Source organism: Gymnoscopelus braueri (genome assembly GCF_963280865.1).
Source record: "Gymnoscopelus braueri genome assembly, chromosome: 22".
Classification (NCBI taxonomy): domain Eukaryota; kingdom Metazoa; phylum Chordata; class Actinopteri; order Myctophiformes; family Myctophidae; genus Gymnoscopelus; species Gymnoscopelus braueri.
This window is the reverse complement of record NC_137624.1, coordinates 39,082,352-39,102,080: the sequence shown is the minus strand read 5'-3', so window position 1 is coordinate 39,102,080 and position 19,729 is coordinate 39,082,352. Positions and strand designations below refer to the sequence as shown.

Below are 19,729 nucleotides of genomic sequence, written 5' to 3'. Positions count from 1 at the left end.
CTACAAAATGGAACAATTAATTTTCATTTCATTTCAAACCTTTATTTATACTCGAAGGACATTGAGGTTGCCCTCATTTTCAGTGTCGTCGAGATGCATCACAGTACGGTTTCATTTTCACATCATTATTCATATCAGTGGTAAAACGAGACAAAACAGAAACAAATACAGAAATGTTCCCCTATCATTTAAAAGCATTGCAGACACTTGTGGGTAGGTCTGCAATCAAGGATTTAAATTGACCGTATGTTATGGGAGAACAGATCTTTAATTTAAGCTGTAGGTCATTCCAGGTGGTTGGGGCACTAAAACAAAAGGCTTGTTTTCCCCAGTTCAGTCTTCACTTTGGGGACTTTTAGCGTGAGCCAGTCACTGGAGCGTGTCCTGTATGTTACAAGATTCCAATCCAGCAGAGATTTAATATACAATGGTAAAGTCCCATCAATTGCCTTAAAAATCAAACAGGTACCAGTGTTTGTTTTGCCTGTCGGCCAAGGAAGGCCAACCCACTCTATCATACAGGAGGCAGTGATGGCTTGTTCCACTGTCCAGTTCTCTACAACTTAGCCTTGACACTAGTGTTGACAGACTCTATCACTCCAGCTGTCAGCATCTGCTCTATTTCCACCGGACTAAAACCATGCTCTTGTAGGACCTGACACGTATGTTCTCCGATAAGAGGGTCACGTGCCAAGCAAGGTTCCGCAGGGGTCCGGGAGAGGAGCGGAGCCGGTCGGGGGCTCTCCTCGCCCCCGGGGCCCTTAATGAAAGAGCCTCTCTCCTGGTTGTGGGGATGGGAGCTCACTTCGTCGAAAGACAACACGGGCGTAACGCAGGCATCCGTCCCCTCGAAAACACTCAACCAGTGTGCTTGGGGTTTAGAGGCAAAACGCTCCGTGAAGATCCGTCTGAGCTCAGGCCAATCTCCAGAGCTCATCTGAGGAGGCAAGTCGTCTCTCGTGTCCAAACCCAAGCCTGCAAAACAAAACAGAAAAAGTGAGGGGAAATAAAAAAAACTAGAAAGGTGTGCTCAGTAGAGCTCAAAGCTATATCAGGAGGCATGCCTTATTCACGTAAACCCATATAATTTACTTTGTTGACTGGGGCCCAGAGGTTCGTACTTGGTCTCCTCCTTGTTTCCCCTTGTTATGACCCTAGGGTCATATATTTTCCTGTGTGTGTCGCCCTGTGTGTGTGTGTGCGTGTGTGTATGAGTGGTGAGGAGTGGGGACTGGGAAGGAGGGAGTCCACTGTTTTTGTAGCGACTTGGCTCACCTAGGCCGGGGCGTGACAGATTGGGGGCTCGTCTAAACTTCCCTCGTTTTGGTAAGTTCACCATCTTGTTTCTGGTTATTTCGTTTTTCTGCAGTGACACAAATTGTTGTTTTGGAACTTTTTTTATAGGCAAGTGGCATTGAATGTTAAGTTAGGAGTGCTCATGATAAAGAAGCTGGGGGGAGAGGAGTTGATAAATGTTTGATCTTAAGGGGAGGTGTTATGACCCCTAGGGTCATTATGGACATAGGGACATTTAATAACAGACTTTACTGTCCCACTTTTCCCATAGCCTGGAGGGATGATTGCTATGCGATTATAACTTTTTAAAATTACTATATGAGAGAATCGAGGTCCTTGGCCTGCTTCCTGCATACAAGAAATATGATGCTGGTTAATGCAAACTCTACATCCTCCTGGTTTAACTCCTCCTGGTTTAACTCCTCCTGGTTTAACTCCTCACTGGTTTAACTCCTCACTGGTGGGTAATACCTTCCAAAACCACCCCTATAGGACCAAACAGTCCCAAGACCAACCAGTAGGGGTCAGCAGTGACAAGTGTACACAAGTGTATGGCGACTACTAATGCCACATGCTTCATACCACCAAGGTGATGGAAGAGAATCAGGGTCTTTGCTCAAAACCACTGGTATAAAGTAACTAAGTACTTTTACTCAAATACTGTACTTAAGTACAGTTTTGAGGTAATTTTACTTTATTAGAGTATTTCCAATTGTCAGTACTTTTACTTCTACTCCACTACATCTCAGAGGCAAATATTGTACTTTTTACTCCACTACAAAAAAACTTTAGTTACTAGTTAGTTTGTAGATATTGATTATTATTACAAAACATACATTAACCACTTCAGCGCTACAGTACATACATTTTGGTCGTTTGAAAATAGCCGATCTACAAGCTCACAATGCCGTGACGCATTGTGAGCTTGTAGATCTGCTATTTTCAAAAGATTTATTGGAAAACTTGGGACATTTTGCATAAGGAGTACTTTTACTTTTGGTACTAAGTGCGACACTTTTACTCAAGTACATTTTGAATTCCGGACTTTTACTTGTAACGGAGTATTTCTACAGTATATGGCAGTATTGATACTTTTACTTAAGTAAAAAATAAATGTAGTACTTTTTCCACCACTGCTCTCCTACATTGTGTGTTCTATTCACCTGTTTCCTAGGCTGTGTGTTTTCCACTTCCTGTCGATTTGATCCAATGAAATCCAATGAAACTGGTCAGATGACCAATGATATCCAATGAAATCGACAGGAAGTGGAAAACACACAGCCTAGGAAACAGCTGAATACTCACCATGGAGGAGCTTCTTGTAGAACTGTGGCTCCATGGCTCCTACAGCCAGATGTTTTCCATCAGAGGTCTCGTAGGTTTCATAGAACGGAGCTCCACCGTCCAGCATGTTCTCTCCTCTGCGTTGGTCCCACATGCCGATGGCACCAGACTTCCATATGAAGGAACCTGTGTACGCTGCTCCCTCCACCTGTAGATATAGGACACAAGTTATGCTTATGCCAGAAATTGTGCAGATCTACAAGCTCTTGTAGATTGACTGTTTTTGGCACACGACACTGCATGACAATTTATAGATCAGGCTTTGACAGAGATAATAATTAATAAGTTATTTTTTATTTGAAAATTTGGTTGGAGGATAAACCCCTCGTCTTCCAGGGGGTCCTCAGGCACAGTGGTGTAAAGTAACTACAGCAAGTACGTTTACTCAAGTACAATTTATAGGTGCTTTTACTTTACTGGAGTATTTCCAATTGTCTATACTTTTCTCCACTACTATCACTACACTATCTCAGTGGCAAATATTGCACTTTTACTCCACTACAATTATTTGTACCCGTCGCATTTACTTTTGGTACTTTAAGTACATTTTGATACCAATACTTTCGTACTTTTACTTACTCAAGTACATTTTTTATTCCGGACCTTTACTTACTTTTTATTCCGGACCTAAACATTTGAGTACTTTTCCACCACTGATCATACAGAACACATTGATGTGTACTGTAAGGACACCTGAGAACAAATCTACAGATATCATTGTAGATAATCTACATTTAATGAATGAAGATGTGTCTCAGAGGTGTTGTGATGTCACCATAATCAATGATAGGAAGTAGAAGCTGCTGAACAATGTGTTTTCTTATTTGAAAAGTAAAACAATGTATTGATCTATACTTTAATCTGAGACTATCATTAAGCTTTACTCCTAACAGAATCAATATGAGGCTTAAAAGAAACATCAGAATCTAACCTAGATAATCTAGATAAAGACAGAACCAGGAAGAGAGAGAGACAAACACACACACGCGAGCGCGCACACACGCACGCACGCCACGCACGCCACGGACGCACGCACGCACGCACACACGCACGCACGCACGCACGCACGCACGCACGCACGCACGCACGCACACAAACAAGAGGGAATGATCTTATTTGTAATACAAAATACTGTACACATGCAGCATTGCAAACTGTTTCATATATTTATTTATTTTTTAAAGCTGTGAGCTTGTACATCTGCTATTTTTGAACATTTGAAAATAATCTTGGAATAATTTGGAATGACAAAAAGTTTGAGAACTACTGATTTAGAAGGCATTTGTAGAAAGGGCCTCAGGTTTTGGAGGGTACATATGAATTCCAATACCAATGACCTTACAATGGGCACGACGAGCCAATTCATGTGGTGAAATGGGGTGCGTTTCAACTAAGGAGTGGGTTCACGTGATTTAACCACTTCTATTCTTAGTTAAACGGACCAGAGTTGCAACTGTACTTGGACCGCTATTGTCCGTCTACACCAAATCTCTTCGCCAGAAATACTGTAGCGTACAAGCCCACAACAACACGTTGCGATCAAAGATGATTGTCCACACTCCACTGTATCATCTAATTCAACCAGAAGAACAGAAGAACAGTGACAGACTTCACTTAGCTACTGGCCTGTGTTTAGCACTTTGCCCTCAGTAAATCATATTTAATGCACATTATGAACAAATAGAGGTCCTGAATGGAATACAAAAGATAATCTGTATGGAAACACATATAATATAAGAAAAAAAACTTCAGAAACACAGGTAGCCTATTTTGCACTCCCATGGAGTGGTGATAATGATTTGCTTATAGATCAGGGGTCTTCAACGTGTTTCGGGCCAAGGACCCCCTAAGCTGAGAGAGAGATGAAGCAGGGACCCCCTCTATATTGTCTAAAATTGTGCTTCAGATTAAACTTTTTTTTTTACTTGTTCTGTTCTTTTTTCCCTCTATACCTATACCTCTTTGCCAAAAATAGCCGATCTACAAGCGCAGTGTGAGGCGTTGTGAACTTGTAGATCAGCTATTTTTGGCTAAAGTTCCCCCCTAGAAAAGGGATGCTAGGGTTCAAGTGGTTAATGTAAAAAAAAACAAAAAACATATCACACAAAGATTAAGCGGCCCCCCTGTAGTAACTCTGAGGACCCCCTAGGGGTCCCGTCCGGGCCGGACCCCCTGTTGAAGACCCCTGGCTTATAGATAATAAGCTTACCATGCTAGCGTCTATGACCTGTCCCTTCCCTGACCTGGTCCTCTCCAGCAGCGCTAGGACCACGCCCAGGGCACAGGACAGACCCCCTCCTGCAAAGTCTGCCAGCAGGTTGAGCGGGGCATAGGGTCTGTCCCCACTACGACCCAGCCTGGATAACAGACCTATAGGACAGATCAAATAAACAGCAGGTTGAGCGGGGCATAGGGTCTGTCCCCACTACGACCCAGCCTGGATAACAGACCTATAGGACAGATCAAATAAACAGCAGGTTGAGCGGGGCATAGGGTCTGTCCCCACTACGACCCAGCCTGGATAACAGACCTGGGACAAGGACAAAAAGCAGTGGTGGAAAAAGTACTCAAATGTTTTACCTAAGTAAAAGTATCAATACTGCAATACAGAAATACTTTGTTATGAGTAAAAGTCCGGAATTCAAAATGAGTAAAAGTACAAAAAGTATACAAAATGTACTTAAAGCACCAAAATTAGAAAGTACTCATTATGCAGAATGTCCCATTTCAAGTTTTCAAAATGAATAAAGAATCTTTTGAAAATAGCAGATCTACAAGCTCGCAATGCGACGCATTGTGAGCTTGTAGATCGGCTATATTCAAATGGCCGAAATGTATATAGTGGTTATACACATTAGTGGTTAATGTATGTTCTGTAATAATAATCAAAATCTACAAAGTAACTAGTAACTAAAGTTTTCAAATAATTGTAGTGGAGTAAAAGCACAATATGTGCCTCTGAGATGTAGAAGTAAAAGTATTGGAAATTGGTAATACTCCAGTAAAGTGAAAATACCTAAACATCTTACTTAAAGTACAGTACTTGAGTAAATGTACTTAGGTACTTTCCACCACTGATGTGATGTATTATTTACAAAATGCCTCAACCAAATAAAAGTCCACAACATACTGTGTGTTTGTACCTGACATGGCGAGGTAGTTGATGTCATGGCCAGCAGCAGTGGCATAGGAGCCAGTCTGTCCATAGCCTGTCAGACGAGCATAGATCAGTCCAGGATTCTCCTTTAGCAGATCATCTGGCCCGAGGCCCAGCTTCTCCATCACACCTGAGAAAAATACAAGATCTGATCAAAAAATATTCTCTATGATCATCTCAGTCAGCCAATCGGAGAACAAAAAAACTCTGATGGGTTCCCAGATTGGCCAATCCAAAACCTGTAGGAAGCAGAGTCCAAAACGCATAGGAAACTGAGTTTACAGAAGTGCAGAAATATTTTACCAAGCATTTGGAGTGTGTAACAGAGAGGTCCTCTGTTACTTATACTTTGCACATGTACATTGTAACCTTTATTTATGGATTGATTAATTGCATAGCATAGTCACTTTGGTATTTGCACGGCGTAATTTGCACATTGTAGTTTGCACAGAAAGGAATACAGTCATGATTTTATTGTTGATTATATTTAACTGAACATTTTTTAGTTGTTTCCTGTTCAGCTGAGCTGGCCACTCAGCTAACTAGTCCACCTGTGGAGACGGCATGTTTGGTGATAATCTGGCAATATGTGTGGTAAATGAGTGCAATAGAGACTAAGTGAAATGTGTGAGAGGTGCAATATCGGTAATGTAAGTGATGATTGAAAGCTTAATTTGTACCAAGTTGGGTTCTGTTTGCCAGTGTAATTGGGCTGGACCAAGTCAGAATGGCAGAGGGGGGGGGCTGTAATGTGTATTTTTGCTAAGGATATTGTAGTAGTCTAATGTTGTTTGAGAATCATTAGTGTTGTTGTTCATGGAGTTTTAATAGATTTTATGAGAGTTAATGTTATCTGTATTTATGTATTTGTATTCATTAATCTACCCCTTGACATGGTGGAGTCCACAGTAATTGCGTCCAGCTGAGTATAAAAAACTGCCAGTATCTGACAGATTGAGTTCGTGGTAGGATGAGAGCTAGGCACCACCATATCACCTGTGTTGGAGCTCTTGTGTTTTTGTATTGTATCCTTGTATGTTACACAGTGAATAAATACACCTGTTTGGTTGAACCAACTTCAGGCCTCTGTACTACTTCTAGCCGCTAAATGGCTCATTCTCACAGAGTGCCTGGCATTTTATCCAGGAAATCATTTAACACCTTGGAAAATGCACTGAAAGTGAAAAGTCCTTTTCAGTGGTGCTGAGGTACAGTACAGACATACAATAAATGCAAATGGCAGTGAAAGATTGCATGGCTATATCATTTAAAACATAAATGAGTTCTGACCTTTACGGTAGGGTTCCAAGACCACATCTGATTGGACGCAGAGTTTCCGGAGCACGGCCACGCCCTCTGAGGTCTTCAGGTTCAGCGCTATAGAGCGTTTACCCCGTGCCATCGTGTCCATTGCCATGGCAACCCGAGTGCGGTCCACGCGGATCACCTCGGCACCGAAGTCCGCCAGAATCATGCCACAGAAGGGTGCCGGAGCCAGGCCTGCCAGCTCAATGACTCTCACCCCAGCCAGTGCCATAGGACAGACAGACAGATACAGGGGACAGAGCTGTGGGGAATAAGCAGTGGTGGAAAAAGTACTCGGATGAAGGCCATGGCCGCCGTTGCCCCTCATTTTGGCCATATGCCCTTTTTTATTAGAATTAAGTGGCCTTGACCCTAAAACAAGGCCTGGTTAAGTAAATGTCCGTAATTCAAACTTTACTTGAGTAAAAGTACAAAGGTATTGGCATCAAAATGTACTTAATGTACCGAAAGTAGAAAGTACTCATTATGCAGAATGTCCCATTTAAGTTTTCCAATGTATAAAAAATCTTTTGAAAATAGCAGATCTACAAGCTCACAATGCGACGCATTGTGAGCTTGTAGATCTGCTAAATAGAATAGTGCTAAATAAAATAGTACAGTACTTCAGTAAATGTACTTATAGTTACTTTACACCACTGGAAATACGACAATAATAAAGGCATATAATCTATATCAATTCCAGAAACCTTTGTGTGTGCATGTCTGTGAGCCTGTCGGACTGTCCCGTGCATAGCTTTTTGAAACTCTGTTTTTAACTATGTTTGACCAATGACTTGTTTAAAGTTGTATAGTTGGCCTGTGCTTTAAGAAGACAAAGTCCAAAGGTGGTGCAAGTCTGCAATTTACTGTGACAGTGTTTAACATTATTGTTTAACAGCCACAGTTACTTGTTTTTTTTAATTACATGTCTTAAATCATGGCTGTAATGCATTTAATATAACACTTAATAAAACACTGGCAGCTTAAACAACAGTAATAACTGTATGTTAGTTTGACTCAAAGTCACCCAATACATGGGTCTTGGAGTGTCTGCTGCCTGCTGCATATTGACTATTTAACACTCTGTGTTCTATCTTCTGTATACCAGTGAATGACATACATTTACAACATTATATAACTGGTCTATCAAGCAATGTTAATGACAGGTGCTTACCTTTAGGTACACAGGCTACCAACAACAGCAGCTCTGGCTTTCCTGTATAGCTTCATTGGTGATGTCAGAGTAGGCTGCAAGATTTCTGGGAAATGAAGTTTTCATATGGACCATGGTCCACAGCTTTGTAAATGTTCATGTGTATCAATACAGCATCCACATATGAAGTAAGAAATGTAACACAGGATTTTTAGAAGAAGCCTACATCTTCCACAGCAATTAAACCATTACTTATTAGGTTATAATTTATGTATTTATTATTATTTAAATTCATGGAGCGGTGCTCCCTTTAAAAATAAGATTTTGGCTTTGTTATTATCCCTGTTTTCTGCGAAGGGTCATCATTGCCCCCTGCAGGTCGTAAAATGGAACAATAATTTGTATTTTCCAAGGTGAAACGAGGTCAATTCTAACAAAACCATTACCTCATATATTTGGGGAAACCGCAGGTCAGTCATAGTCATTTCCTAACATCATTATAGAGCAGTGTTTCCCATTATGTCCCCAATGGCTCTTCAGGAATCTTCTATCACCAGTTCATCCTCTGTGCATCTGAACTAATGTGTCCCCTGTATGAGGCCACAGAGGGCAAAGCTCTCAGGCAGGATATTGGTTGGACAACATGATTTCATAGACACCAAGCTGGCAATTACACTAAAATGAATATAGGCCTAGCCTAAAGAAACAACGTAAATCTTTTTTACAACATCTATACCGTTGTAAATGTAGGCAATAAAGTCTACCGACAGCTATCATCTCAAGTTGTGTGTGTGTCTGTTCGTCTGTCTGTGTATGTGTGAGAGATGTAGAGAGACTAGAGCTGAGAGAGAGAGAAAGGGACAGAGAAAACACAAGAGAAAAGGGAGAAAATGAATTTACGTTATGACAACGTACTTCTACAACTTTTTGACCTTCATCAGAATCTGTGTTATTGTCACTTCCACAATACCCACTAGGCATACAGGAGAGCAAAATACCGTTCTCCACAACTCGTGGTGCTTCACATTTAAAAACAATAGACACATTAAAAAGAGGCAAGGCCGTTAAAAAAACATAGTAGTAGTAAACAAGTAAAAAGTAGCAGGAGTAAAAACAAGTAGAGAGAGCAGACAACATTGCTGATGCATTCAAAGTGCAATATAGATAAAGTGCTATTCATCCCTCAAGATGTTTGGGGGCAATATATGGCAATATATGTCTCCCTCACACAGACATATATTGTCTGTGTGAGGGAAAGGGAAAAAGATTTACAGATTTTCAGGAGTCTGATCAAGAAGACCATACCTGGCAGCAGACATGCATCCATGACCTTTACCAAGAATTCAAGATCTTTTTGACAATCTTCAGAGGTTGTTCTCCATTGTAGATCAAGGTTCTGCCTCTAGACCAAGGCTTGTGCCAGAGGAGTCCACATGACAGATTTCACTACACCACGGAGCTTGAATGATTGATGAATGCTCCAGCTGCATTTCAACCCATCGTGGTGCATCCGGCTTTGTGGGGCGTCTATGTGAACACAATTGGCCTGTGTTTGGGGGAGGGAAGCCGGGCCGGGCCGGGAGAGTGATATCATATCGGTCATTGCATGTACTCCCACGGGCTGGGGGGGCGGCACCTGTTAGCAAAGAGTGGGCGGAGGGGTAGGATGACGGCCCTACGTTCTCTTGGTGGGTGAGTCAGTGGGATACAACAGCAGTAGTCTGCCCCAACGCTCCTGATTTCGTGTATAGAGGGGCGGGTGTATAGAGCCGGCGAGAGACTGCGCCTGATCCCATTGGTTCACCGATCTGTCCGTCAACCCCCGCCCCGTTAACACAACATTACGAGCGACGCCCACTGCACTCTGGTTGGTTGGGAAATGAAACACTTCCTCATACACAGTACAGGCTATGGTTGGGCCAGGCTTTTATTTTTTAGCTAAACTAAACAATAAAAGCCTGGAGATCGAGGCTACAACAGCAGTGACAACACAGAAATGTGTGTGGGGAGGAATTAATTGGCATAACGACTAAAAGGGGGTAAAAAAATATTGGATACACTAAATTTAGAAAAAGAAAAAAAAAACATATTCAGATCATATGATATGCTACTCACAGACTTTTGAAGGACATTGTATTGTAGAGCAGTGTTTCTCAAACTTTTACATTTCAAGGTCTCCAAAATGGACCCGTTAGGGTCCATTTGGCTCCATTTGTACACTGTCAGAGTTACAGACTTGCAAGGGTCAATGTATAACCCCCTAACCCAGAGAGCCCAGAGAGTCCCCGGAATCCACTTTGAGAACCACTGTTGTAGAGGATGTCAGGAAAGTGTTGCAAGGTGATAGGTGTCATAGGTCAGCATGTTATCAAGCTAAGACCAGCCAAGTGTGAAGTCTTCAAACAGATGAGATACATTGAGGATTGTGGCAAGGATTTAATTTGATGTATTCTCAAAGAGAGCAAGAGCTGTTCATGTGAAAGTGCATTGATGCTCATCATGCTGGTCCTGTTGTACACAGCCATCTTCATTCTAACCAATTGACTGTAGTTGAGTTATTAAATTATATCTACTATATAGCTTCGCGGCCCTCACATCTAGGCCTGATCAGCTACATCACAGCTACGTTGCACCAGTGATCCAACTGATATGGCCATATATGGAGATGCACAGTATGCCGTGATTGTGATAAAGAGGTCAAACTTCCTGTATCTGGTTGCTATGGCAAGGGCATCAAGATAGTGTTTGTAAAGGTATCTGGGGCTACCAGTGTGTGAAGCTGGAAGAAAGATCTGTTTACCAATCCTGGTTGCCTCAGTGTGTCCTGGTTGGTTTTGCTGAGTAGCCAGGACATCAATCCGACCCGAATACTGGTACTTGTCCTGCAATTCCTTACTTCTGTAGTACTTCATCCGGCCACTTTCTATTTTGCTGTACTGATCACAGAAGTATTCTTGTGTAAGTTTTTCTGATTTCAGTACAGTGTTGAAGGAGTTGGTTCTCTGGTGTATATGGAATCTGAAGAATTCTTGAAGAGTAATCTGGTCAGTGGTTGAGTTTGCATTAACCTTCATGATGGGATTATCAATGCTGAAGCCAGCATCTCCATGTGGCAATATCAAAGGATAGGCAGTTGGGTCATACATAGGGTGGAGTTCATGGATGCGTGTAGTCTGTCTGTGGTTAGGTGCATCAGCTGTTGTTTTGTACAGTACAATGTCCCTATGCTCTGTCTGGTCTCCCGGTGCTACAATAACCACGTCAGACACATCAGGGTTAAGGTGACATTTCTTTGCCCCCTGTGAGCCTTTAGCACCGGTTTGAAAGGACTTTACTAAAGGATTGACTGTCTTTATCTAATCTTGAATCAAGGCCAATGTGTCCTCCGTAATAAATCCATCTCCCTTTGCTTGATGAAGGCAGTTCTTAATTTCATTATCTTGATCAAAGACAAAGATCTGTGAGAATTTGGGTTTGTTTTTGCTGTCAGGAAAGATTGCAGATGGAGTAATGTGGTACATCTGGCCACTCATCTTGAATGGCTTTGGTCCTTGTCTTTTGAACTCCACTATCTTACCAGTGACGTTCTTGGAAGCCATTGATACTAAGCCATTGTACTGCCTGATGTTGTCCATGATTTGCCTGGATTGGTGAGAGTCCCTGTCAAACAGAGATTGTAGTTTATGAGGGGGTCCATGAATGGCTGGAGTTGGATCCTTCCATACTGGCAACAGGCACGGAAGGACTTGTTACTAACAGGACCTTTTGATGTTTCCCAAGGGAACATGACAGCATAGCATGAATTGCAGACGCTATCCACAGTAGGTGTGTGAAAGTCAACTATTTGTGGGAGTTGGTGTGGAAGTGTCCAGGCTCTTCTGAAGTTAGGGTCTTTTTTTATTTTTTGGTCCTTATACAGCGTGTTGCGCATATATGTTCTTCTGCACGAGGCAAGCGTTTGCGCTTGGCGTCTCGGGTCTGAAAGCCCAGGGATGTTTTTTTTTCTTCTGTGGCATGGCTTTGTAGATGGTGGTGGAAGTTGTAGTTGTGGTAGACTGGTGGTGGAAGTTGTGGTGGAAGTGTTGTTTATTGCAAACAACACGTGAAATGTGTGTCCTCCACCAGTATGTTAATATGTTTCCACAAATTCCTGAATAATATCTGTAGTGTTCTCTCCTCTGTACTGTGTAGTGTAGTGGAGTAAATTCCTGAATAATACCTGTAGTAATGTTAGTACGATGAAGGCGAGGAAAGAAGCCTAAGTATTAGCCAAAGCACTGATCAACAGTCTGTGGCAAGTTTTGAGGCAAATCGAGTGATCCTGTGCTGAGCAACCCCAGACGAACTTTTGGAGGTCATTTCAATTATAATTGTAAGATACCAGAGGTTCGGGCCACTATGTGGCCCTCACATCTATAGTTTGGGCCGAGTTTGGGCCCCTTTTATGCCCATATATGGAGATCCTTGATGTCATCAGTGTATATATATGGGCATTCCCCTTTTGTGCCCATATATATGGAGCTGATTTGTTTACGCCTGATGCCATGACGACACACTGAGGTTAGACAACACACTCCATATTTGGGCGTAGCTGCATTGAGTACTCCTTATATGGTTATGGCTGAGTCATGGTGACGTGAGTGTGACGTCGGACGTCCGCCCGCCCGCTGGCCCCGCCGGCCCTCCAATAAGCCGATTTTGATATAGGCATAACATGGTTGTGGATGTCGGCCCGTACAGTATGTGTCAGCTAGTGTGAGAGAGAGTTTTTTTTTTTGCACCTTAACTAACGTCCATAAGTTTATCATGCACAGTATACGTCTGCTGCTATGTTCACACACCTTTATACATTATCTCAGGTGCCATGTGTAATCATGTAGATAACTTGTTTGATCTCCTTTCCCCCTTGACCCCCCCTCTTCTTCTTCCCTCTCTTTTTTTTTCCTTGAAAATAACGATACGATGGGAGCTATGCACGAAAACGAATTACACCCACTTTTTTTACTTCTGTAAACCTGTGATGTGACAATAATTCTGATTCTGATTGTGAGTTGTGAGAGTGCATTAATGTTCATCTCAATGCTCTTGTTGCATATGTGATAACAGAACATCTGTAAAAGACAGTCCTTTTTGCATCTTTATCAAATCAAGGTCAAAGATCAAGGTATCTTTATTGGTAAACCTTTATTGTGAGTAAAACATTATCTGCGGCTCCGGTGGAATCAATTACATGAAACGGTAAACACCGGATGTGTTCCAAATCTTTAAGAAAAACAAATGAAAGAAGTAAATAAACCAGTTGAATTTCCTACTGGTACATAGCTGCTGGAATGTCCAGTTGGCCAGGCACATGCACAAGCTTTATATGTGGCTCTCCGTTGGTCTATAAATAATGTTATGATGAAGTCTCTTTTTCTCTCTTGACCGAGTGTCAAGCTAATTATAGAGCCATGATGTGTGCAGTACACGGTCTTAAAGGGGATGTAAGTGATATATGACTAAGAGTTAAATAGCTCTATGACCTGATAGTAATCATTGAACACACACCCATAGAGTGTGTGTTCAGTAGCAGCGGTCTCTACGCCTCTCCAACTCTTTAGTAAACCTGAATCCGTTTTCAGGTTAGGATACCAATTTCATCCAATCAGGAGAGAGAAGTCAAATAAGGAAGTGATGATCTTTGTGGGGTTCTTTCTCCTGATTGAACACATTTGATATCCCGACGTGAAATGTTCTGTTTACTAAAGAGCTGGAGAGACCCCTGTCACCGAACAAACACTCTTTAGCAATGATTCGGAATATCGAGCTCTAGACTCTTTTTTTTTTTCATTTCCAGCTTTTGCAGTTAGGCTGTATATGTATCAATGTCAAATGCTGGATTTCATAGTTTATTCGTTGCAATAAACACATGTTTCTCAGCCACTTTTTACATTTCAGTTCAGCAGTGTTGATTTTGACAGCAAATTTGTATTTAGTTTTAGTCATAGTCTTTTGAATAAAATTCCATTTAGTTTTAGTCATATTTTAGTCATCTGAAATGTTTTAGTTTTTGTCTAGTTTTAGTCGACTAAATATAAGATTATGGTCGACTAAATCTACAGCTGATTTAGTCGACTAGAATGTATTTTGGCGGTGCCGTGATGGCGTCGTAATGGCTGATTTTACATTTGGTTGCATGCTGAAAATAGCCGATCTACAAGCTACAAACAACGTAGATCGGCTATTTTCAGAGCGCAACACCCGAGTGCAACCAAACATAAAATGCCTTGTCTTTTAGTATTACTGCTGGATCTCTTCTCCGCTCGTCCCTCACTAACATTTTAGTCTTGTATTTGTTGACGAAATTGTCAATACATTTAATCTTAGTTTTAGTCATCGTAGCTTAGTTTTTTTTTTTGTTTTTATTTAGTTTTCGTCAGTGAAAAAAGGCAGTCGACAAATATTTTTCGTCATAGTTTTTTTTTGTCAACGAAATCAACACTAAAGTTCAGCCTGATGCGACAAGTTGTGAGCTTGTAGATCGGCTATTTCTGGGGTGCGACGCGAGTATAAATTACGCTTTAGAGGGCCACGCTCGTGTGAGTGAGGGGGAACAGCTGCTTTGTCCATTGGAGGAATCATTTTCACCGTTGAAACACAGCAAATGCAGTTTGTGTGCTCTGCTGCAGCAGAACACCTGCCAACATGCACTTTGGACAGTCACAGGGAAGAGGCAGAAATGGATTTGGCATGCTACATAAATCACTCTTTGTTGGTGTGTTGCTCTGCATTGCTCAAATTGTTCAGAGGCAAAACAGCATAGGTGTTTCTTTATGCATTAACACATTGAATGAAATTACATTGTCCATAATGCATAATTAAATGGTTATCATCTATTTTTTTTTGTTTACTTCGACAAGATCAACACAATTTATTATACATATTATGTTTGTGTTAAATAAAAGGCAATATAATTAAGAATATTGTGTAAATATGGATTTAAATGCATAAGATCCATTGTTGAGGTTATTAAAGACAAATATAATAATAAACATTTATAACACATTTTCCTGGCATGTGCCATATAATTTATTTACAGATATTACAAGGGTTTTGTTTATCTCCTGGTGGATTTTCTTTGGCCAACACACTGCAAGAAGCAATGATTCAGTAATACATTGATAATGGTGTCATTTTTCTTTAGTGTTTGATTCTGGCCTGCATTGAAAGACAGTCATTGTTGATATGCACACACTTTGAGTAGGTCACTTTTGACCTACTTTCTCATTGACTTTACTAGTGTTGAGCTCCCCCAGCCCCCCCCCCCCCCACACACAACCTGCACGAGGCCCGTTACCACCCCCACGTCAACATGCCCGGCATGCCTCCACCACGTGGTTGGTGGTGGTGTTGTTGTTGTTGTGTCTTGTGCCAGCCCAAGCCTCATGTCCTTCTAGGTTTTGCACATCACATCATAGGTGGTGTAACTAAGTATATTTACTCAAGTACTGTACTTAAGTACAATTTTGAGGTACTTTTACTTTACTGGAGTATTTCCAAATGTCTATACTTTTACTTCTACTCCGGCCACTACATCTCAGAGGCAAATATTGTACTTTCACTCCACAACAATTATTTGAAAACTTTAGTTAGGCCTACTAGATACTTTGCAGATATAAATTATTACATTATAAAACATGCATTAACCACTTTAGCACTATTTTATACCTAGGCTATTTGAAAATAGCCGATCTACAAGCTCACAACGTGTCGCATTGCGACGCGTTGCGAGCTTGTAGATCGGCTATTTTCAAACATTTTAGTAATTTTACTTTTGGTACTTTAAGTACATTTTGATACCAATACTCTTGTACTTTTACTCAAGTGAATTTTGAATTCCAGACTTTTACTTGTAACAGAGTACTTCTACATTGCAGTATTGATACTCTTTTACTTAAGTAAAACATTTGAGTACTTTTTCCACCACTGCTGAGTTATCTAACCAGATTAATTTAGCCAGTTATCAGAGGCCACACATTCACATATGTGGACGAGTGGACGTGTGGAAACCTGCTATCGAACAGTGCCATTTGGTGTTGTTGTGGCCAGAAAGGACAGTGGGAATAGAAGATATTATGGCATTTGGCATGCTCATTGGTTGTTGTGGGCAGAAAGGACAGTGAGTGTAGAAGATACCCAAGTGAAAAATAAATATACTAAATATATTTTTCAGAAGTATACTTAATATACTATTTTTGTACTTTTTATAAATTACATTTAAATTGTCTTATTTTGGAAAGACTTAAGTAGTACTTAGCATATTAAAAGTTGAAATGCACTGAAGAAAAGTGTACTTTTAGGAAGTAGTATAAGTGAAACTTCAATAAAATAGGCATTAACATACTTACAAAAATATATACTTGAACATATTTTAAATAGTTTTTGTGAAAAGTATACTTTTAATAAGCATATTATAGTATATCTTAAATGAAGTGCATATTGAGGATAATTTGCTATGAATATACTATAAAATCGCTTAAAATATAATAATTTAAAATATATTTAACATTAAATGTACTTAAGTTAAACAAAAATTAAACATTATATGAATAGACTTTTGAAAAGTACATTTTTATTTAATTAAATATATATTTTTTGTTTTGTACACTTTTAACAAATGTGCTAAATGACAAATTAATTCATGTTGACATTTAAGTGCATTGTAGAAATATATTTTTGAATCCACTCTGATTATATTTGCTAAATATATTTTGGCAAAAAATGCACTGTTAGTATGCTTTGACAAAAGTTCAAATTGACAATTAACATACTTATTGTGCTAAAAGTATACTTTAGCACAAAAAAAATACATACTTTTTTCACTTGGGTAATGGTGGCTATTGTGAGTAGGCTGTGATTTTTGCTGGCAGAAGACTCAGGTTTTGGAGTGTGATGGTAATTGGATGGTGTGTGTAAATACTTGAGATTCGAATCCGGATTTCCCGCATTGGGGCTAGGGTTAAGGCTTCAGACTGCTAATCTGCTACATTCACCCCCTCTTTGACCCGCCGCTCTACCGGGAAATATGTTATTTTGCCTGAATCCAGCATACAAACAGTGAAATGAGCAGTGAGCATGTCTTACTTTCTATTTATACTGTTCCAGTGGTGGAAAGTAACTAAGTACATTTACTTAAGTACTGTACTTAAGTACAATTTTGAGGTATTTGTACTTTACTTGAGTATTTCCAATTTCCAATATTTTTACTTCTACTCCACTACATCTCAGAGGCAAATGTTGTACTTTTACTCCACTACAATTACTTGAAAACTTTAGTTACTAGTTACTTTTCAGATGTAAATTATAATATAATGAAACATACATTAACCACTTTAGCCCTATTTCATACATAGGCTATTTGAAAATAGCAGATCTACAGGCTCACAACGCGTCGCATGTGAGCTTGTAGATCGGCTATTTTCAAATATTTTGTACTTTTACTTTTGGTACTTTAAGTACATTCTGATACCAATACTTTTGTACTTTTACTCAAATGAATTTTTAAATTCTGGACTTTTACCTGTAACAGAGTACTTCTACATTGCAGTATTGATACTTTTACTTAAGTAAATAATTTGAGTACTTTTTCCACCACTGTACTGTTCTCTCTCACTGTGAACTGTGGAGGTGAGACCACTGAGCCAACTGATCCCTGATATGTTAACTACGCACCCAAAACCCTCACTGTCGTTTTCACTTCCACAGTTTGTTGAAGGTTCCTTGTTCTAAAGAACAGGACTATCAAAGGTTAAAGGGCTTAACAGGATGTTGACGCATCGTTCAGTCTTTTTTTCTTGTTTTTAGTCATGTTTTGGTAGCAGCCTCAATGATAGGCCTTTAAAAAAAAGAAATCTGCACCAGCAATGGAATGCCATTACGCAGTGGTGTAAAGTAACTAAGTACATTTACTCATACCTATACCCAGGCTGTTTGAAAATAGCCGATCTACAAGCTCACAACGCGTCGCATCGCGTTGTGAAGTTGTAGATCTGCTATTTTCAAACATTTTAGTACTTTTAGTTTTGGTACTTTAAGTACATTTTGATACCAATACCTTTGGTAAATTTTGAATTCCGGACTTTCACTTGTAACAGAGTATTTCTACATTGCAACATTGATACTTTTACTTAAGTAAAACATTTATTAGTACTTTTTCCACCACTGCCATTACGGACATCCTCCGTGCCCCTCCCTCCCGTTTGTATGCGAGAGCTGGCGAGAACTTCTGGGAACTCAGATTGTTCTCCATGTGACATCGGGGTGAATCAGGATGTTCAAGGAGACATCTATCTATCACGCTTGTAGCTGATCCAGCTTGTCAGTCGTCACAAAGCAGACCTCTTGTCAGTTACATGTTGATGCGTTGTAACAGAGAGGTCCTCTGTTACAAACGTTGCACATATATGATAACCCAGAGTTGATTTAATTGCACAGCATATTGGCACTTTAGTAATTTGCACAGTGTATTTTGCACAGACATTTTACTGTTTGATACATGTATTTGTTTCCTGTTTGGCTGAGATGGCCACTCAGCTAAAGAGTTCCACCTGGGGAGACAGAAGTGTTTGACAATCATGATGGGCAGGTGTAATGTGTGTCGTACGTGCAATAGAGACGAGGTGCAATATGGTTGGGAAGTGCAATGTAAGTTTTATTGTTAAGGTTGGATTGAATGCCTAACAATTGCCTGTGTGTTTCAGCATGATTGGGCTGGACCATATCAGGATAGCTGGGCAGGGTTATGATGTGTTGGTGTGATTGAAATGATGTTGTAGGGTGAAGAAGGAATTATTGAAGGCCTATGACTTGGGTACTTAATGAGACTTGTAATACTTGTGCGTTTTAAGGCCATTCATATGAATGTATTTATTGTATGTTTAGTTAGGTATGTATTATGTTTTAGAGACACCCCTGTGAATGGTGCAGTAAAATGGTACAGTCCAGACTATAAGCTCCAGCTGGCTATAAAGGGCTGCCATTTCACTAGAGGAGAGCCGAGGGTGAGAAGCTGGACGCCACCATGCTTGGGTGTTTTAGCTAAATGTCTTTTGTCATGTTTTGTGAAGAAATACACCTTCGAGTTAAACCCTACTACTAGTGCCTCTGATCCAGCCGCTAACACGGTCCTCCTCACATGCGTATTTGTTCAGATATCCTATAGACCCCCTTAACAGACGACGTCACTCTGGCTCCAAGCGTCATACTGGCTCCAAATGAAACCCATTCTGTCAGGTCTCGCTAGGGCGCGCAGCACTAGCCAACACACAAGAGGGGGTTGGGGTGTGCTGAAACCAGCAGCACCCCGAAACAACAGGTTGAGAATTGATTGCATGAAACAATCACCTGTGCATCCAGTCTCAATGTTAGTAAACAAATAATTGGTCTATAACCCAGGTTAAGAAAGATGGAAACAGTTAAATTAGAATTAGCCTAAA

At 40.4% G+C, this 19,729-nt stretch overlaps 1 protein-coding gene across 1 annotated transcript; it reads right to left on the bottom strand.

Moving 5' to 3' along the window:
* Positions 1 to 556: 556 nt before the first annotated feature.
* On the bottom strand, positions 557 to 7,334 carry LOC308078495 (alpha-methylacyl-CoA racemase-like; the record flags this gene model as incomplete). Its single annotated transcript, XM_080419681.1, has 5 exons — positions 557 to 975; positions 2,602 to 2,788; positions 4,850 to 5,010; positions 5,784 to 5,927; positions 7,088 to 7,334. 5 exons carry the CDS (start codon positions 7,332 to 7,334, stop codon positions 557 to 559), a joined length of 1,158 nt encoding a protein of 385 aa, XP_080275807.1.
* Between the last annotated feature and the right edge of the window lie 12,395 nt (positions 7,335 to 19,729).